The sequence below is a fragment of the Leucopleurus acutus genome, assembly GCF_964270905.1.
Source record: "Leucopleurus acutus genome assembly, chromosome: 10".
Lineage (NCBI taxonomy): Eukaryota > Metazoa > Chordata > Mammalia > Artiodactyla > Delphinidae > Leucopleurus > Leucopleurus acutus.
Window position 1 is genome coordinate 69,322,764 of NC_139153.1, and position 23,112 is coordinate 69,345,875.

General features: G+C 36.4%; 1 protein-coding gene across 1 annotated transcript in view; it reads right to left on the reverse strand.

The window, feature by feature from the left end:
- BTBD9 (BTB domain containing 9) overlaps window positions 1-23,112 on the reverse strand; it is a 412,377-nt gene that overhangs the window by 367,054 nt on the left and 22,211 nt on the right. Inside the window, exons 2-4 of the mRNA XM_082847528.1 lie at window positions 9,090-9,301; window positions 5,169-5,532; window positions 3,827-4,091 (exon numbers count right to left, since the gene is read on the reverse strand). Of these exons, the coding sequence (XP_082703654.1) occupies window positions 3,827-4,091; window positions 5,169-5,532; window positions 9,090-9,274 (814 nt within the window). The 5' untranslated portion in view covers window positions 9,275-9,301. The remainder of the gene's footprint in view (window positions 1-3,826; window positions 4,092-5,168; window positions 5,533-9,089; window positions 9,302-23,112) is intronic.

Below are 23,112 nucleotides of genomic sequence, written 5' to 3' on the forward strand. Positions count from 1 at the left end.
AAATACCTAGAAACAAATGACAATGAAAACATGATGACCCAAAGCCTATGGGATGCAGCAAAAGCAGTTCTAAGAGGGAAGTTTATAATAAGCAATACAATCTTACCTTAAGAAACAAGAAATATCTCAAATAAACAACCTAACCTTACACCTAAAGCAATTAGAGAAAAAAGAACAAAAAAAAACCTAAAGTTAGCAGAAGGAAAGAAATCATAAAGATCAGAGCAGAAATAAATGAAACAGAAACAAAGAAAACAAGAACGAAGATCAATAAAAGTAAAAGCTGGTTCTTTGAGAAGATAAACAAAATTGAAAAATCATTAGCCAGACTCATCAAGAAAAACAGGGAGACGACTCAAATCAATAGAATTAGAAATGAAAAAGGAGAAGTAACAACTGACACTGCAGAAATACAAAGGATCATGAGAGATTACTACAAGCAACTCTATGCCAATAAAATGGACAACCTGGAAGAAATGGACAAATTCTTAGAAAGGTAAAACCTTCCAAGACTGAACCAGGAGGAAATAGAATATATGAACAGACCAATCACAAGCAATGAAATTGAAACTGTGATTTAAAATCTTCCAACGAACAAAAGTCCAGGACCAGATGGCTTCACAGGTGAATTCTATCAAACATTTAGAGAAGAGCTAACACCCATCCTTCTCAAACTCTTCCAAAATATAGCAGAGAGAGGAACACTCCCAAACTCATTCTACAAGGCCACCATCACCCTGATACCAAAACCAGACAAAGATACTACAAAAAAAGAAAATCACAGACCATTATTACTGGTGAATATAGATGCAAAAATCCTCAACAAAATACCAGCAAACAGAATCCAACAACACATTAAAAGGATCATACACCATGACCATGTGGGATTTATCCCAGGGATGCAACGATTCTTCAATATACACAAATCCATCAATGTGATACACCATATTAACAAATTGAAGGAGAAAAACCAGAGGACAATAGATGAATAAAAAGCTTTTGACAAAATTCAACACCCACTTATGATAAAAACTCTCCAGAAAGTGGGAATAGAGGGAAACCTACCTCAACATAATAAAGGCCATATACAACAAACCCACAGCAAACATCATTCTCAATGGTGAAAACCTGAAAGCAATTCCACTAAGATCAGGAACAACACAAGGATGTCCACTCTCGCCACTATTATTCAACACAGTTTTGGAAGGCCTAGCCACGGCAATCAGAGAAGAAAAGGAAATAAAAGGAATACAAATTAGAAAAGAAGAAGTAAATCTGTCAGTGTTTGCAGCTGACATGATACTATACACAGAGAATCCTAAAGATGCCACCAGAAAACTACTAGAGCTAATCAATGAATTTGGTAAAGTTGCAGGATACAAAGTTAATGCACAGAAATCTCTTGCATTCCTATACATTAATGATGAAAAATCTGAAAGAGAAATTAAGGAAACAGTCCCATTTACCACTGCAACAAAAAGAATAAAATACCTAGGAATAAACCTACCTATGGAGACAAAAGACCTGTATGCAGAAAGCTATAAGACACTGATGAAAGAAATTAAAGATGATACCAACAGATGGAGAGATATACCATGTTCTTGGATTGGAAGAATCAATATTGTGAAAATAACTATACTACCCAAAGCAATCTACAGATTCAATGCAATCCCTATCAAATTACCAATGGCATTTTTTTCCAGAACTAGAACAAAAAATCTTAAAATTTGTATGGAGACACAAAAGACCCCGAATAGCCAAAGCAGTCTTGAGGGGAAAAAATGGAGCTGGAGGAATCAGACTTCCTCACTTCAGACTATACTACAAAGCTACAGTAATCAAGACAATATGGTACTGGCACAAAAACAGAAACATAGATCAATGGAACAAAGATAGAAAGCTCAAGAGATAAACCCACGCACCTATGGTCAACTAATCTATGACAAAGGAGGCAAGGATATACAATGGAGAAAGGACAATCTCTTCAAAAACTGGTGCTGGGAAAACTGGACAGCTACATGTAAAAGAATTAAATTAGAGCGCTCCCTAACACCATACACAAAAATAAACTCCAAATGGATTAGAGACCTAAATGTAAGACTGGACACCATAAAACTCTTAGAGGAAAACATAGACAGAACACTCTGACATAAATCACAGCAAGATCTTTTTTGATCCACCTTCTAGAGTAACAGAAATAAAAAGAAAAACAAATGGGACCTAATGAAACTTGAAAGCTTTTGCAAAGCAAAGGAAACTACAAGATGAAAAGACAACCCTCAGAATGGGAGAAAATATTTGCAAACGAATCAATGGACAAAGGATTAATCTCAAAAATATATAAACAGCTCATGCAGCTCAATATTAAAAAAACAAACAACCCAATCCAAAAATGGGCAGAAGACCTAAATAGACATTTCTCCAAAGAAGACATACAGATGGCCAAGAAGCACATGAAAAGCTGCTCAACATCACTAATTATTATAGAAATGCAAATCAAAACTACAATGAGGTATCACCTCACACCAGTTAGAATGGGCATCATCAGAAAATCTACAAACAACAAATGCTGGAGAGGGTGTGGAGAAAAGGGAACCCTCTTGCACTGTTGGTGGGAATGTAAATTGATACAGCCACTGTGGAGAACAGTATGGAGGTTCCTTAAAAAAACTACAAATAGAACTACCATATGACCCAGCAATCCCACTACTGGGCATATACCCAGAGAAAACCATAATTCAAAAAGACACATCCACCCCAATGTTCATTGCAGCACTATTTACAATAGCCAGGTCATGGAAGCAACCTAAAAGACCATCGACAGACTAACAGATAAAGAAGATGTGGTAAATGTATACAATGGAGTATTACTCAGCCATAAAACGGAACGAAATTGGGTCATTTGTAGAGACGTGTATGGATCTAGAGACTCTCATACAGAGTGAAGTAAGTCAGAAAGAGAAAAACAAAAATTGTATATTAACGCATGTATGTGGAACCTAGAAAACTGGTACAGATGAACCGGTTTGCAGGGTAGAAATAGAGACACAGATGTAGAGAACAAACGTATGGACACCAAGTGGGGAAAGTGGCAGGGTGTGTGTGTGTGTGTGTGATGAATTGGGAGATTGGGATTGACATATATACACTAATATGTATAAAATGGATAACTAATAAGAACCTGCTATATAAAAAAATAAAAATTAAATTAAAAAATTAAATTAAAAAAATTGTATTATCTTCACTTAAAATAAATAAATAAATAGGAAAAAATAATAGGTTTTTATCTCAAAGGGTTATTGTGAGAATTAAATCATCATGTAGGACTGTTACTGATATATATAAGCATTTCATAAGTGTTCATTGCTATTAGTTTTATTAATAAGAAAAATACCATATAAGTATTGGAAATGCTATGCAAGTGTTACCCATTATTATTTTTATTTAGAATCTCCGTGTTCATGGCACCTAAAATAATAATAAGCATATAGCATGCACTCAGTACTGATTTGATGGAGGAAAGGAGGAAAGATCTTAACATGAGAAAGTATCTAACTTTTGACATTCTAGGGAGTGGCTGGAGAAATTTGTCCAGAAATGGCAAGAAATACCTATTTTGTGGTCTACAGAGGCTAAGCAATCTCAGGAGGAATTAGCAGAAGAAGGAGTCGGAAAGGCATTCCACAGGAAGCAGAGCTCTATGTTCTCAGATTGACACATACCATGTTTACCTGAACTACAGTTTTGTAGCTAGAGTTTTGTAGCTGGGCCTGTCACAGGATGCAAACAAAACTTCTTGGTGAGATTAGCATAAATAGGTACTTACTGAGCATGCCTCTGTAATTGAGGTCCATGTCCCGGCTCTCTGATCGAACTTTAATAGCATCCAGAATGGCATCAGGAGACAATAGTCCCGAAGGCCTCACGACATTCAGAAGTTCAGTGAGGCTCATCAGAGGCAAACGGACAGCCTGCATGATTTCAGCATGATTCTCCTTTGAATTATGCTTACACCAGTTTAACAAGGCTAGGAAGATATCTTTTTCAGGAGCTGCAAATGAATCTCTTAATACGATGTTTAAAAGTGCTGCCTGAAAAGGATAAAAAGGAAAAATTCCAGTTATTATGGAGCTCAACCATGTGCATGATCAATCACTAAAACTTTACTGAACTGCAAGTATCACTTATATTTAAGCAGCTAACGCTTCTTGACCATCTTCTTTCCTTATTCTTTCTGCCATGTACTCTTTTGCCCATTATGGCTGTGTGAATAGCCGTAGGCATCTTGTACCTAGTCTTTCCAGCACATTTGCACCCATCTTTAGTAAAATAACAAGAAAAACAGCAGTGTGAGACGCTGTCACCCCATACAGGTTCTTCAGCAGAGTTTGCATTTATGAGCCGGTAAGATGCATCTAGCATTTAAAATTCAAACCTTTTGTTCCACAGTATTACTGCACCACCACACTTTTGGTTCTCAGATTTCTGAACTGACTGCCAGCAACACTGTGCGACCCTACAAGATCCTTGCCTTTGAAAATTAACTAGGACAATAAAAATCAAAGTTACACTCAAATCAAGACTTGTAGCTTTTTAAAGAGGTTTTCTCATTCGAAGAAGTCAGGTCCTAGGAGGAACACAGAAAGGGAAAGGAAAGACAATCACCAGGGTTGAGAGGAAGATTTGGGAAAAACAGTTTTATTCTAGCTATTATATGGTATAAAACATTGTACAATAGTGAATTCTGGGCCAGAAAATAAAAAACGACAATGACTTAAAGACATCCAATGAAACATCAGATCTTCTTTATGAATCTTCCCCCTCAATAAGGAATTATTAGTAACACTCTGTCAGAGAAATACAAAACCAAAAAACAGGATGCAACACCACAAAGGAGCTTATTTGATGCCATCACATTGAAAACAACCACCAGCAGCACAGTCTCTTTTGCACATAGAACTTATCTGAAGAACCTTAAAAGAAAACAGCAGCAATCTGCCTCTCTCTTATATGATCTAGAGTCTCAGCAGCCAGAGGCAGGTGGCTAGACAACCTCTTCCACACTAATGGTTTTTATTTTTTTATTCTTAGTTCACTGCCATATTTCTAACTTACAGATATAAATAAAACAGTGCATGCCTGTAAATTACTTGTAGACAATGACACACCTTAGAAAGGGAGAGGAAGCCTTCGCTTGAGAGCACCTCCTGAGCATTTCTGTCCATAAACATGCAGCACATGGACGTTAACTTGGGAAGGGAGTAGAGACTGGCAACATCAAAAGTCATACAGACATTCTGAATGTTAAGTATGGTGCAGAGGTACTCAGAGGTAGAATCCTCCAGCTCTGGAAATCCATATTTATGAGCCAGGCTCAAAAAGTCCAGCAGCACCTCCTCCTTCTCATCTGTCAGCGTTGCCCGCCCAGTGTAGATGTATTTAAGTAGCATTGTGAATGCTTCTGCAGTGGTGTCTTGGAGAGGGATTTCGGCTTCAGGCTGAGATTCTCGCATTCCACCATACAGTAATGCTCTGCACATCAGAGAAGAAACACATGAGAAAAACTTCAAATAGGATGTGCTACAAAATTATGAAATAAAGGTTATCAACATTATAAAAAACATACATGTGTTTAATGACACAAAGATTCAGGTGAAGAAATGCATAATAATAACTTAAAATAGTTCTCTTAAGAAAGACATAATTTAAAAACTATTTTGAATTAATTCTATAAATTGAACTAACGAATAATCCTGAGAGCTCAAGATACATAATAGACATTCATTAATTAGAAAGATGAAAGTGCTCTTTTGAGAGGAACAGTGAAATCAATATAAACCTGTTAAAGGTCAAGAAAGTAGTTTAAAAAGTAAAGCTCCAGAGGAAAAGATAATCAGGAAAACAATTAAACACAAGCAGGCGCCATTCTCCCTGTCAGGCTGGCAGAAATTAAAAACCTGTTAATATTCAGCACTGCAAAAACAATGGAAAAACAGGTTTTCTCATGCACTGCTTTGAGAGTATAAATGGGTATCCCTTTTTGGAAAGGAATTTAAGTAATATTTATTCAAATCTAAAATGTGCATACCCTTCAACTCAGTAATCTCACCTTTAGGATAAAGGTAAATGTATAAGATAGTACAGCAAGATAAAGATAAATGTATAAGAAGATATATTGAAACAATGGAAAAAATCTTAAATGTCCATCAAGAGGCACATGGTTGAAAAAACTATGATATACACATTCTATGCAGCCATTAGAAAGATCAAGGGAGATCAAAATATACTGTCTTGGAAAGATGTCCAGGATATAGTTGGTAAGTCAGTTTGCAGATCCCTATGTGTTGCATGGAAAAGAGTGTATAACACACACTTACATTTGTATGCACACAGGTATATATAGATATATCTATTTATATTGAGGGGAAATACATATTAAACTGTTAACAGTGGTTGTCTCTAGGGAATAGGATTAGATGGCTGAAAGGGAAGGGTCTTCATTTGTCAGTTTATAAATTAAAAATGAAATTCATGATGGGATTATGGATAATTTGACTTTTCTATTTTGTCTTCCAGTATTTTTCAGATTAAAAAAAATCCCCACATTATTGCTTATGTGCTCATCTAAATAATGAAAACTAGATAATCCAGTCAGGTAGTAAATTTACATTTCTACCTCTATTACTCTAGGAGAAATAATATGAACCAGTTAAAGTTTCCAATCCATCAAGAAAGAAAGGGTGGCCAGAGGAGGACTAGGGAGGAGTGCAGAAAAGGAAGAGTAATGAGTGAGAAAGAAAATGTGTAAAAGTGAGAGCAAGAAAATAAGGGGACAAAAAGAGACTCCCGTGCTCCTAAGATTCTCAGAGCAGGACTAGCATTTCAAAGTTTCCCTCCATGCTTGCCTAGAACTCCTCCCACCGTCCCCCGGAAAAGCAAGACAGGACATTCTTGCTTGCCTCACAGAAATAGTTGCAACTACCCAGCAAAAGATTCATGAATATTCTGAGCATACTTCCTCACTGGGTTATAGTATGCCTAAAAACACCTGTGAAGGTTTCCATGAATCCAGAGAGCATCCAATCATAACCTTAAAATTGCTAGATTAAAGGATACCTTCCTGGGGAGATCTTGCCAAGACCTACTCCCACTCCGGTGTGATCCATGGTACTTACCTGGATTCTCGATGCTTTAAAAGTGGTTTTGATGAGGACCCCTAGGAAGCCTAAATATGAACCCCCAACTTGTGGAAGGTTCCCTCCAGTACAGTTAGCTTGTCCTTATCTGGGAACTGATAGGCTCTATGACCACACTCATAAGGTCTCTCCTGACTGCTGACAGTTAACTTTCCTTTGCACATGAACAGTGTCAGCAATGAGAATCAGTCTAAGATAGCATTGGTAATGACTGAGTTTAGCCTGTTGAGCCATCAGGTATTATAAAGGTTCAATACCCACAAAGAGACAGCAAGAACAATAAATGAAGGGAGCGTATTCCATTCATTCAATACGATCTTCAAATTTCTAAAAGTACTTGAGTTTCTTTTAAGAATATACTGATCACCTAAAAGATACCCACCTACAGTTGTCTCAAATTATTTTTGAAAGAGGGAAGATATATAATAGTAACAAATACTAAACACAAGGCTGAAAAGTTCTAAATTAATGAAGAGTGGACTTTTACAAGACACTTTAATATAATGAATGGAAGAATGAAAAGGGAAAGAAGCACAAAAGTGTACAGAGGACAGAGGCTGGTATCAAATAATGACAAGACCAAGGCCAGCTGCCTTGCCTTGATAGGAGCATGTTAGCTAGAACTCTTAATAGACTCCTCTCTTTTCTAAGCTCCTGGCTGTATTTACAGTGGCATTTTATATTTACAAGATGAAACGTTCTAAAAATGTTTATAAAGCACTGTAAGAGTTATAGCTAAACAATAAATATTTCCAAGAAACACATTTTACTACAAATGTGTGACTCTAGGTTGGTTTTGCTGTCTCGGTTAATTCTGATTGTAAAAATCAGAATGCAGTTTTCACTAGAAGATAACTGAAATTTTATCCATGCCTTCAGCATCTCAATTTCTCGATATCAAGTTTCACAGGCAAATCCATGACTTTTTGGATATGGACTCTATGGATCTGTCAAGGATACATTATCAGTCAATAATTCAGTGATGATTCCCTTTTAACTAAGATTAGGTAAAATGTAGAGTAATTAGGGCCTGGTGGCGCAGTGGTTGAGAGTTTGCCTGCCGATGCAGGGGACACGGGCTCGTGCCCCGGTCCGGGAGGATCCCACATGCCGCAGAGCGGCTGCGCCCGTGAGCCACGGCCGCTGGGCCTGCGCATCCGGAGCCTGTGCTCCGCAACGGGAGAGGCCACAACAGTGAGAGGCCCGCGTACCGAAAAAAAAAAAAAAAAAAAAAAAGTAGAGTAAAAGTAAAAGTAGAGTAATTAGACCTCAGTTTAACATTTATAACCCTGGAAATTAGGGGTCTAAGTAACAAACAATAGCTACGTATATGCACAAGTATGATTTTTACATTAATTAAACACATATTTTGTTTAGTTTTGGCTCTAATATAACTATGAAACTGAGTCTCAGTAAATATTTAAGTTTCCTTTGCTTTGGAGTTGTCAAACGGCATGTCTTAGAGATCTGTTGGGTAGTCTGAAACTAAGATGTATACATGTTCACAGGCGAGTCCAGAGGTCAGTCTACTCGTACAACAAGAGGCCTATCTGCCAATAAATCAGTTTAAGTTCCATTAGTCATCAACTGTGAGGAGAGGGCGAAGGCAACAAAGACTCAGCCTGAGAAATATTGTTGAGACCCTGAAAAATGGTTGATCGGGTACAGTCTAGCCTAAGAAGCCTCCTAACCCTATGATTCTAAGATGACTCCTGAAAGGAAAAGGTGATTTTCAAAACATAACAAAAAGTTGACAAAGATTAAATTCTTACAGATGTTGAACTGAATGACTGCTAGAATTTATTGTTGTTTTGTTACATATTTTTCACAGAATGGAAAATACCAGCGTTTTCTACAAGTGACTTCAATCTTCAAAAAGTAATATACACTTACCGAAAATATTGGCACCTTGCTGCTAAAATTACCCTGTGGGCAGGAAAACGTTTCTTTTCCACAACAAATGTGACGTCGCCATATTCTTCCCCAATCAACAAGGCACCAATATGTTCAGACAAAATGTGCACATGATCAATTTCCCCCACTGCAGTAAAGGGGCGAAGAGGGTGGCTGTTACTCATCTTGTAGAACAGATGATAGTCGTTGATCTATTATATAAAGAAGGGATGACAGTTAGTGAGGAGAGGGGAGTACACTTCGAAAATCACATACCACAAACACAGATAAGTAAAAATGTATATCTAAAAAAATCACAAAAGAGCGCAATTTCATCATCATTGGTATCTATATTAACCTGTCTATTCTGGGAAGCAATTCAGCCTACTTCCATTAACTCCACTATTCTCACTGCCTTATCACACTAAAAGTCAGGATTTTCAAACACTAACAGCACTTGGAGCCATCACAATCTAGAAAACTGTGTTCAAACTACAAGTCCCTTATTTCTCAGTATCTCAGGAAAAGGAAAATCAACAACCAGAAGAGCTCCTCTTTTAGCACAGATATATTTACTAAGGTGGGTATAACTAACTAGACCCAGTGGAAAACTTGTTCAGGCACAGATCTAGGCCTAAATCACAAAAAGAATAAACCAAATCGTAAGATTTCAAATGATTACAGAGGTTTTGGTCTGAAACCCTCTTAAATATTTTATAAAAAATTATAATCTTCTTAAGTCACAGAAAAATAACTTGACATTTATTAATAGAAGCTTATAGTAAGCATCCTAACCTCCCTCAAAAAAAGAATAACTCCAATATTTTTCTGAAGACTGTAACTTCCAGTCCAAACTTGCACCCCTGATAATCAGGTAGCCTGTGTTTACCAGAACATCATTATATTTAATCTCACTTCCTTGCTTTTGTATGCAATGCCTTTCTACAAATGTAACTGAAAATCAAAGGGCTAAAACTTGATTAACAGCTTTACATATTAGAAAGGGGAGTTATTTTCTTCAAAAGCTAAAAATTTTTATATTCTTAAACCTCTACTGTATTTGCAGGTAGTACTTTTCCAGGTGTAAGTAACCCAGCAAGTGGATGAGAGCCCTCACTAGCATGCAGGTGCCTGAAGTGAAGATGTGGCTGACAACTCAGAGGTGAGCCAGCTACCCCTCTGTTGCACCAGAAAATAGAAGAAATGAGCCAGATATGCTCTCTCCATTAGACCTCCACATTTTCTTTTTTTTTAATTTTAGAATTTTATTTATTTTCTTATACAGCAGGTTCTTATTAGTTATCCATTTTATACATATTAGTGTATATATGTCAAGACCTCCACACCTTCTTGAACTCTCCACTTGTACCACGATTAAAGATTAAGCCACTCCTAATCTTTAAACCTCCACATCCAGGTCCATTATCAACAAGGTATGTGAGAAACTGTCGTTATCTCCCGAGACTGCAGTGGAAGATCCTCACAATCCAGTTTCCCCAGTTACTTGTTACTCCATGCCCACCCCCAACTGAGGAAGCAACAGCAAGGAATGTGATGCAGAGGAACATGGAGGATGAGTTAGGCAAGGAGACACCCACCCCAGGTAAGTAAATAAGCTCCTGGCTCCCTATAGTAGGAACATCAGAGGGCTATCAGCATACTCCCCTCATTCTCAACGCAAATCCCTCTCCTTCAACTGCAACCTGCATTCAAAAGCCCTAAAAACTGAATCATCTCCAGTCACTTGTGTGTGAAAGACCAAATTCAGCTTAAGAGGATCCAATTAGGAGTGTCAGCAGATCATGTGAAATTCAATCATCTAACATGCGACACAACAGTCTAACACAGAAGTCGGCAAACTTGCTGCAAAGGGTCAGATAGTAAATATTTTAGGTTTTGCAAGCTATACAGCCTCTGTCACTATCATTCAACTCCGTCATTGGGAGCCTAAAAGCAGCCAGAGACAATAAGTAAATTAATGAGCATGGCTTTGTTCCAATAAAACTATTTACAGAAAAGGACCAGATTTAACCCTCAGGCTATAGTTTGCCATCCCTGCTCTAACAAATGATCAAGGACTGACTGTACTCTAGGCAAAGGATAAGACTGCTTTTGCTTTTTGTTTTGGTTTCTGGCTGGGTTATCCAAACGATGTTCAAAAGAGCATGGTCATTTCCTATATCAGCCATGAAATTCTGAAAGCTACTGGTACCTGATTTCAAATCCCATTTTCCTTCAACATGAACTCTCATTATCACTATCCAATAGTTCAATGACAGTGCATGACTCTAAACAAAATAGATGCTTTCCCTAGCTGAAAGGACGCCACGCATACACCCACTGAATATGTTCTCTGGTATCATATTATCTTAAAATTTTATCTAGGTCATGAGTGAGACTCAAATGATTAACTAATAACTCTTGATGGACAATGATAGATTTTGGTTAACTAGCTCAAAGGTAAATTTATAATTCTTCAACTGATACATAATAAACTTTAATACTACATATATAAATATCTATCTTAAGTTCTCCAGATCTGAACTTCTTAATACATACAATTTCATTTTGCTAAGTTTACATTCTAATTATGCTTTTCCAACTGGAGACATAAAGCAAATATTTCCGGGTATAGAAAACAGACACTTAGTATGGAATAAACACAATCTGTATTGGCATATAGAAATAATTTTAATTAGACCAGTGATTCTCAATGAGCTTGCCACACACTGGAATCACATGGGGAGCTTAAAAAAGGAAAAAAGATGCTTGAGCCCCACCCACCAGAAATTCTGATTTAATTGGTCTGGAATGTGGAATCCCTATTTTGAAGCCATTCTTATGAGCAGCCTACAAAATAGCCACTGATTTAGACTCTGCTGTTCTAGGTTCACATCCCTTCTCAGGTGCATAAATATACAAAATATCTGCTAAGAATATTTATTTAGGATATGATTCCATTTTTAATCTTACTGCAAAGATGCAAATGATGCTAACAAAGGTACCAATGCTATAGCTTATATGCAGAAAATATTTTCGCCCAATGCCCTAGCTTATCTGTGAAGTGACAGTTTGCATCCATCCACTTGCATTTAAAAAAACCATGTTTTAGAAACTACACATCAATAAAATTAATAACTTTAATAATAATAATAATCTTCAACTGATACATAATAAACTTTAATACTACATTTATGTTAAATACTACATTTATGTTAAATAAAGTTTAACATTTAAAACTTTAACATTTTAAACATTTAAAACTTTAACATTTTAAACCATCAAGTTTAATTTGATAAATAAAATTGAGAAAAAAATTAAAGCTCATGGAGTAAAACTATTTACTGACATGTTTCTTATGCTTTCATACTTATTATTCTGCTACTAATGACATACGTGGCCTTTGACAAATGTTCTAACTTCCATGCGATTATTTCCATACCTGTAATGACAAAGTTATAGTACATTTTTAAAGTTATGTCTTAAAACTCTGCCACTGCCTTTTAATACCACTGTTTTGTCCTGTCATATGAAATGGACTCTCATAACTCAGCAAATGTCTGGACTCATGACTGCAATTTATTACACAAAAGCATCAAAGGAAGATCAGCAAAGGTTTTGAAAAAGCACATGGGGCAAAGTCTGGGAGAAACCAGACACAAGCTTTCAAGACTCCTCTCTCAACGGAGTTACATCGAACGTGCTAAATTCCCCCAGGAAGCTGTGAAAGCACGATGCCAACCAGGAAGCTTTTTAGAGACTCAATACCCAGGGTGTTTAATGAGGGCTGTTCATATAGATAGGACTGAAGACATGGAGCCTAAAAACCTATCCAATACACTTATTTAAACTTAGATTTGGATAGGAGAAAGGGATACTAAGAAAATAACCTACCCCACCTGCCTAAATGTATTCCTAACCCCTGACCTCCTAACATGCCAGATCCAAACAGTTTCATGGACAGGTTTCTTCAAAACTTCAAGGATCAGATAATTAGAATGTTATTTAAACTATTCCTGTGCACATGAGAAGTTTTCTGCTTCTTCCTATGAAGCCAATATAAGCCTGACACAAAGATGTGACCACATTCACACACTCAAAAATCAGTATACATGAAAAAAAAAGCCTGTGTATAATATTGGAAAACAGAATTAAGCAGAAGGATTCATGACAAAGTTGGTCAATTCCAAGAAAGAAATTTGAATATTAGGAAAAATAACTATCATCAAATTAAAAGGTTAAAGGAGAAAAAAATCATATAATTAGCTCAATAAAAGCTAAAATTCCTTTTATTTTAGAAGTTTTAATTGAATAGGAATAAAAGAATACCTCCTAAAATTTATACACATATACACAGCCTAACTACAACAGATATAAGCATCTAGTTAATAATAAAACAGTAGAAACATCCCTAGAAAGTTCAGAAATAAGATAAGGATGTCTAATTCATCACTATTAACATTTTTCAGGAAGAAAAGACAATACAATTAAGAAAACCAAGTTAAAGGTAAATGGCTTAGGAAACAAACAGGCAAAATAATCACTATTTGCTGATAATCTCATTGCCCACATGAAAAATCCATGAGAACCAACTGAAAAAATATGAGAAAATAAGGAAGGTTCACTAAGGTGACCACATAAAATTATTACAGTTGACCCTTGAACATGGGTTTGAACTGCAGAGTCCACTTATACTCGGATTTTTTCAATAGTAAATGCTACGGTATTACACGATCCACAACTGTGGATCCTCACATGCGGAGGAAATGCGGATACAGAGGAACCTCACACGGAAGGCCGACTATTACATTCAAATTTTCAACTGTGCAGAGGGTAGGCCCCCCAACCATTGAGTTGCTCAAGGGTCAACTGTATATGAAATATATAGTAACCTTTCATGCCCAAAACAACCAGCTAGAAAATATGAGGGAAATGACCTGCAATCTATAATTGCAAAACATAAGCAATACCTAGGAATAAACTCAGAGAACATGTAAAGGAAGTTATAAAACTCTTCTGAGGGACTTAAGAAAAACAAATGAAGAGACATACCCTGTTTGGAGATGTTGTAAAGAGACCAATCATCTCTAAATCACCATGTGAAAAAAGCATATTTGGTATTTTATTGTACTTTATATTGTAAACAAAAATAATGCTTTAGGGACTTCCGTGGTGGTCCAGTGGCTAAGGCTCTGCACTCCCAATGCAGGGGGACTGGGGTCGATCCCTGGTCAGGGAACTAGATCCCACATGCCACAACTAAAAGTTCCCATGCCACAACTAAATATCCCGCATGTGGCAACGAAGATCCCGCATGCCACAACTAAGACCCGGTGCAGCCAAATAAATAAATAAATAAATAAATATTAAAAAAACAAAAACAAAAAATGCTTTAGCAACAGAAAGCAAAATTCAACAAAACATTCTTGGTAGGGATACACAGTTAAACACAGTAATTTGACAAATGGGCACACATATTAGAACACTGAGAAGGAAAAATGAGAATTTTATATTTACCAATAAGTTTGTAAAGCTGAGAGACACAGTTCTAATTAACACAGGAATTAAAAGTAATCCTGATGAGAATCACAACAGAGTTTTCAAAGTAAATTGAGGTAAAGAAGTTCATCTGAAAGAATAAATATGTGATTTCATATATATTCTAAAAAAAGAACAATGAGAAGAGGCCAGTTTACTGGATGAGAAAGCAAATCATGAATTAGAACAATTAAAACAATGTCATATTAGAGAGATATATCACTGAAACATTAGTCCAGATATAAACCCAAGTATGCATAAGAATTCAGTATAGTATATATAAATGTAGCATTTCAATTCAGTGGGAGAAAATATGCATTTTTTCAATAAAAAATGTTGGCTGGCCGTTCTGAAAGAAGTAAGCTGGATATTCACACAAGAGCACAAAAATAAATACACAAGAATGTCAACTTCAGCACTTTCTGTAACAGTAAAAAATCGAAAAAACTTAAAGGTCCATTTAATGGGAATTGGATAAACAAATAATGGTAAGCCTCTACAATGGAATATTATACAATGATTTTAAAAGAATAAAGTTAAATACTTTATTGACATTGAAAAAATTTTAAATATATGTATTTACATGCAAAAAGGCAAGCTGCAAAACAATATTATAATAAAATCTTATTTTGTTAAATACATAGAAAGCAAACATCAAATTTTGTTTTGTTTTGTTTTTTGGTTTTTGTTTTTTGCGGTACGCGGGCCTCTCACCGCTGTGGCCTCTCCCATTGTGGAGCACAGGCTCCGGACGCGCAGGCTCAGCGGCCATGGCCCACGGGACCAGCCGCTCCGCGGCATGTGGGATCTTCCCCAACCGGGGCACGAACCCGTGTCCCCTGCATCGGCAGGCGGACTCTCAACCACTGCGCCACCAGGGAAGCCCCAAACATCAAATTGTTAACAAGGGTTAACCCAATGGATTAGGGCTGTGGGAAAAATTTTACATAGTGTACTACATATTCCTGTAATGTTTAAAATTTTTATAACAAGAATGTTTTATTGTAATAAAACTATACACAAATATTTCAATAACTTTGGCTACTAAAATTACAAATTAAATTAGCTTTTGAATGAGACAGCAAGTGTTTTAATTTGCCACATCCAGTAGTACCTGATTTAATGACTAAGACAGAATGGTAAGCAGAAGGACTATATATTACGTCCACAGTTAAAAATTAATTAACAACTTGAAGTCAAGGACAAAAAGTTCATTACACTAAGACAGGCAAAAAGTAATGAATATCAGATACCTGGGTAGCATGGCCTGGGACAGTCTATCTGATACATCCCAACTAAAGATCTTCACCTTATGAGATTTTCAGTATGACTTTTTCTAAATTTACAGATTTTCTCAGATGCAAACAAAGTGCTCTGAGATTTGCTCCTGCTGATAGTCCCAGAGGGCAAGGGCAATCTATTTATTCAAGCTGCTCCTTCAAGGTAAGAGGAAAGAGAAGGGTAGGAAGGCAGGGGGAGCAGGGACTTACTCTGAGAGAGGAAATGGTACCATTCATGATACCATATACAATTATTAGTTGAGGGTTCTGAGACTTCCTATAAATTTATTTACCAGGGATGGTGGTACAGAAACTACACTTTTTTTTGTGGTTGGTTAACTCTCCTGGATTCAAATGCATCAGAAAAAAACAAAAAAGACTAAAGCCGCAGTACTAAAATTCTCAGGGTTATCGACTATTTACTATGCTATAAGAAACCCACACCCATTTGTTCTAACCAAAATAGTAAACAATGTCCATCAATAAAGTGAGAATGCCGTATGTAGTTCACAATGTTGTAATGCTATAATTGCCTCTTATTCAAAAAACCAAGCTGACCTAAATATCAATTTCTTTACTTAAAGCTCACTTCCAGCAGAACTGTTTACAAACTTTTCTTTAACAAGAGCTTACTATATTTTTTAGAATTAAAGTTTACTCTCCAGAGCTTAATCAGGAAATAGACAAAAGGCAAAGTTCCATCAGGTGGAGATGCGAAAGAGTCCTTGAATGCTGTATAAATCTCCCCTGGGAAACCCTCTCCACCACCCCCCCATATTTCCTGACTGAAAGAACTTTATGGGAAAAAAGACCTTCTGCTTTTTAATTGCAAAATATAAATGATCTTTCTCTTGAGGAAAGAGATGGCATTTATAAGCATATGGTTTAGCAATTTCTTTCTGCTCTTAGTACCCATGTGGTGTGTAATTTGAAGTAGTAATCCTTAAACTTTAAATTAATATTGCTTGGGGAAATAAATGATGTCCTGTCTGCATCTTAAACACTCACAAAAAATCACATTCTACTTTCTCATTGGAAGGATGCCTCACTTCTTTTGATATATACTCTACCCTTGTCATCCAAAAGTCTGAATAAACAGGTGTAGACTGACCATACTAGCAGGTGTAACCTTGATTCTGATATTTTGCAAATCCAATTCTAAACCTTGCAGAAGAGTAGTATCACCAGGCAGTAAAGTGCTATGGTAAGAAGAGTTCACGGGCATTTTCTCGTCTTGGGATTCCTGAGATCCCTTTTCTCTGAGAAAGATTAAATGATTTCTAACATCCAGTCCAGCTCCAAATTCTTGTCATTCTATGATTTTATATGTTTGTAAACAAATGTTTATAGATATACTCAACTTGGAACACTAAGGAACTGTACCATAAAAATACTTGATGAGATTATTTTATGAAGACTGTATGTAACTCCATTTACCAATTGCCACATTGATTCTACACTTCTTGGCCAAAGGACAAACTAGTTTCTGAATCTATATATAATTCATTCAATAAGAGATTTATTGAGCTCTCTCTACGATACAGGCCCAGTGCTAGGTGACAGAAACACAAAGACTAGTGAAAGATAAAGTTGCTCACTGTCCACTGAGGAAGGTAGGGCTAGATGACAAATAATGTCAACTCTAGAACTAGCAGGCCATGATTTTATGATTTGTAGAAAGTCAAATACAGTAATCTTCCATAAGTACCGTACCAAAACAACTATAAAAAATTATCTGTTATACTCATGTGTCAGAATAAGAGTTAATATTCAAATAATTAGCAAATTGCTCTCTAAAATGGGGTACTCACATCCTAGGGAGAGTTGAATACAAACCATAGGAATTTGGGAAGAAAATCTTAACACTTATATTGATATATATTTTTAACCTAGCAAAATGAGAAAAAAGGCAGTGTCCTCCTTTGTTCAAGGGAAATATCAGGTTTACCTGGGACTGCTTACTTGAATTTACCAAAGTTTATATAGTTTAAATTAAATTATTGCTCACAAAATGACAAGTGAATTTAAAAAGTTTCCTGCAAGGAAACCACTGATTGAAGATAATGTAACATTGCCAACACAAGCAGACAACAAGAAAATGGCCACTATGACAACTCTACCCCTAGTAATCTGATTTTACAAGAAGGTGACCCCTCCCCCAATAAGTCCTAGAGATCTAATACACAGCATAGTGACTATAGACAGCAGTACTGTATTATAATCAAACTTGCTAAGAGACTAGAACTTGATTATTCCAACTACTAAAAAGAAATAATTATGTAACATGATAGAGGTCCTAATTATTGTACAATGGCAATGATATTATAATATATAAATGTAGCAAATTAACATGTTGTACACCGTGAATTTACACAGTTATATGTCAAATATATTTCAGTAAAAAACTGACCCCCAAATTTGCAATTATCAAGGTCATTTGAAACATACACTATTATTAACAATGAACCTCCATATTAAAGGCATTAAAATGACAAGACTATAGTACAGAGCTACAGTAATCAAAACAGTACAGTACTGGCACAAAAATAGAAATATAGATCAATGAAACAGGATAGAAAGTCCAGAAATAAACCCACGCACCTATGGTCAATTAATCTACAACACAGGAAGCAAAACTATTCAACAAAGAAAAGACAGTCCCTTCAATAAGTGGTTCTGAGAAAATTGGACAGCTACCTGTAAAAGAATGAAATTAGAACATTCGCTAACACCATACACAAAAATAAACTCAAAATGGATCAAAGACCTAAATATAAGGCCAGACACTATAAAACTCTTAGAGGAAAAAATAGGCAGAACACTCTTTGACATAAATCGCACCAATATCTTTTTTGATCCACCTCCTAGAGTAATGAAAATAAAACCAAAAATAAACAAATGGGACCTAATGAAACTTAAAAGCTTTTGCACAGCAAAGGAAACCATAAAAAAAATAAGACAACCTACAGAATAGGAGAAAATATTTGCAAATGAAGCAACCGACAAGGGATTAATCTCCAAAATACACAAACAGCTCATGCTGTTTGTCAAAAAAAATGTCAAAAAAACAGCTCAATCCAAAAATGGGCAGAAGACCTAAGTAGACATTTCTCCAAAGAAGACATACAGATGGCCAAAAAGCACATGAAAAGATGCTCAACATCACTAATTATCAGAGAAATGCAAATCAAAACTACAATCAGAATGGCCATAATCAAAAAGTCTACAAACAATAAATGCTGGAGAGGGTGTGGAGAAAAGGGAACCCTCCTACACTGTTGGTGGGAATGTAAACTGGTACAACCACTATGGAGAGCAGTATGGAGGTTCCTTAAAAAACTAAAAATAGAACTACTATATGATCCAGCAATCCCACTCCTGGGCATATATCTGGAGAAAACCGTACTTCAAAAAGATACATGCACCCCAATGTTCACTGCAGCACTATTTACAATAACCAAGACATGGAAGAAACCTAAATGTCCATCAACAGAGAGATGGATAAAGAAGATGTGGCACATACATATTGTAAAATGGAATATTACTCAGCCTTAAAAAAGAACAAAATAATGTCATTTGCAGCAACATTGATGGACCTAGAGATTATCATACTAAGTGAAGTAAGTCAGACAGTGAAAGACAAATATATGATATCACTCATATGTGGAATCTAATTTTTTAAAAAATGAGACAAATGAGCTTATTTACAAAACAGAAACAGACTCACAGATTTTGAAAACAAACTTACGGTTATCAAAGGGGAAACATGTGGGAGTGGGGATAAATTAGGAGCTTGGGATTAACATACACACACTACTATATATAAAATAGATAACCAGCAAGGACCTACTGTATAGCACAGGGAACTCTACTCAATATTCTGTAATAACCTATATGGGTAAAGAATCTGAAAGAGAATCAATATATGTATATGTATCATTAAAGTACACCTGAAACTAACACAACATTGTAAATCAACTATACTCCTATAAATTTTTTTTTTAAGGCAGAAGCTTAAAACAAAGTAACAATCTAGTAGCAAATTAACCATTTTGCAATAGGGACACAGAAAGTACTTCTCACCTAATAATAATGGTTACTATTATTGAAGACTTAATTATAAGCTAGGCAGAGTACTAAGCATTTTACACACACCACCTTACCTAGAATTCTAACAAGTGGATTAGGTAGGTACGTTTTTTATCCTATTTAACAAATAGGAAATTGAGGGACAGATAAGATTAGGCAACTAGTCCAAGGACACAGACAATAAATAGCAGATTTAAACCAACGTCTGTCAAGGTCCTGAAGTTATAAGAGTTATGCTATGGAAGAAGTCAGAAATGAGTCTCACTCTGACTCCTAGACCTGCCAACTAGCTCCTCACACCAGCAGTTCTCAAACGTTTTTTTAAATACCCTATTCAGACCCGGTAAATATGCCATGGGTGATAAAAAAAAAGGAGGTGTCACTTTTCAATCCAACTTTTGGAGATTACATATATATCTGCTTTACTAATATGGGGAGAATAATTCACATTTTAACTACAATGTAGTTAAAACTCTAGTTACTGAAAAATTACAGACCAAGAATATTATTAATACAAATATGCATCAATATACACTATAGGGTTAGCTGAACAACCTGTAACAAATTAAATTGATAATGATAAGGCTAAACAGCAATTTATAATAAAAAAAACAGAAACAACTGAAAAAACTCAACATAACAGTGATATGTATCTTTCCAAAAACATAAACTAATTCTAACTTACGCATGTTCATATGTGGAATAGGAGTTTTGCAATGCTGCATCAGACTGCTTAGTAGCCAGACTTCTTAGTAGAACACTAAATCAGAATCCTTTATAAACTCTAGTATTATGCAAAGATGGATTTATGAATGCCACGTCTTACATATTCTTAATGCTTCACTTGTATGGTTATTAACAAGTTGCCAAAGGATATATATAAATGAAAGACTATGAGATCACCTGACATTTGCCATTATTTTTTGATCAGGGCCTACCAGTGACCTTGGGCCATCTTTTTTTTTTTAGATGTTGGGGGCAGGAGTTTATTAATTTATTTATTTTGACTGTGTTGGGTCTTCGTTTCTGTGCGAGGGCTTTCTCTAGTTGTGGCAAGCGGGGGCCACTCTTCATCGCGGTGCACGGGCCTCTCACTATCGCGGCCTCTCTTGCTGCGGAGCACAGGCTCCAGACGCGCAGGCTCAGTAGTTGTGACTCACTGGCCCAGTTGCTCCGCAGCATGTGGGATCCTCCCAGACCAGGGCTCGAACCCGTGTCACCTGCATTAGCAGGCAGATTCTCAACCACTGCGCCACCAGGGAAGCCCTGGGCCATCTTGTGAGAAGTGTTTTCCTAGACTAGGCAATGCTCCTGGCTTAGTTTGGCAATGACATCTAATTCTGGGGTGGCTGGGAGAAGCTATTCTATTATTCAATCACAAAATATCTGAGACTCCCAAGGCAAAAAAAGCCCAATATATAATTTGTAGTATTATTTTTATTTTCTATTCATTACTTCTTCAGTTTCTCTGGATCCAATCTCTAATTAAAACAATCTTGGGCCTCCCTGGTGGCGCAGTGGTTGAGAGTCTGCCTGCCGATGCAGGGGACACGGGTTCGTGCCCCGGTCCCGGAAGATCCCACATGCCGCGGAGCGGCTGGGCCCGTGAGCTATGGCCGCTGAGCCTGCGCGTCCGGAGCCTGTGCTCCGCAATGGGAGAGGCCACAACAGTGAGAGGCCCGCGTACCGCAAAAAAAATAAAAGCAAACAAACAAAAAAAACAATCTTTCCCAAACACCGGCAAACAAACAACAGCGTTCAAATCAGGTATGCTAGAACAAAGTAAGTATCAAATGACCCAAGAGAGTTTCATTCTATTATAAAGTTTCCCCAAATATTGAAGCTTGCTTCTTTCTTCCCTAGAGTACCTTCCTGAGCTTATGCTTCAGAAAGGGATAAGGTACAGAAACCTATCACCAGATTTTATTAACCCATTTCCCAAAGACCTACGTTATCCAGCCACAACCTTCCCTCAGTCTCTCAGCTCTTGTTTGTGCCACTGTGTAACTCCCTATAAGTCAACCCTCTATACAATGGGATCACTTTTGTAAATGACAAGTCACAGACTGCAACTCTAAGAATGGCTATCACTTATAGATCTTAGAGTTTATATAACTATCCTTTTTGGGGTTATCAGCCTTACTGGTCCCAAGTCTACTGAAAATTATATGAACTGTACACTGGGAACAGAAAAATATATGCCCCAAGAGCCAAAAAACAATGAAAAAGTCAAGATGAGTACAGAGGTTATTAGTTATAATAATATTCGAAAATACAGGACAGCCATTTCTTTTTAATTTCTTCAGTGGCAACTTATGGGTCTGTAATATTCTTGCCCAGATTTAAATTATAGGATATTTTCCTAATTAATAAAGGTTATTATAGCGTGAACTCCCATTAAAGCAGTGGAATCATCAATTGCAACAATTTAATTTCTTTGTAGCAAAGCTACTGTGAACATTTGCATTATTGTCTGCATAAAGGAAATTGGCTTTTCATTTGTAGATGTTATAAAAATGTTCTACTGTGCATACTTTGATGCAGTTTGTTAAACCCTGCTATCTTGGCTATCTTCTGTGAAATTTAAAAGAAGATCAGTTCTGAGAAATTAGTCCACCTAAAATCCTGATTTATAAATTTATTTGTTGCCATTCTAGCATATAATCTAAAGGAAATGTTCACATATTATACTAGTCTTCCTTTTGTTCTTTTTTTTCCCCTATATAATCCCTTCCCTTGGTTTTATGAGCATTGTCTTTATTCCTCCAACATACCATTCTCTACTGCAATGAAAAGAAAGAATAAAACTCAGAGATAATTATCCTCATGTAGTCTAGCACTTAACAGTTCAAACTGAGAGCCACTGACCCAAATTTATGGCCAAGGCCAAATCTACAGCCAAATCCAAATCTATAGTGTGTATGTAGAATAAGGGGATGAACAGCATGTGTCAAGCAAATAACTTTCATTTCAGGAACAAAATCTTAGGCAAAAAGTTCAAGAAGCCCACGTCTCTTAAGACTAGGAAAATGGACTTTTCCTGTAAACCTGTCATCCTTCATATTCCAAACTTAATCTTACCCCAAATCTTCCATAAACCCCCATGAATATGCAAA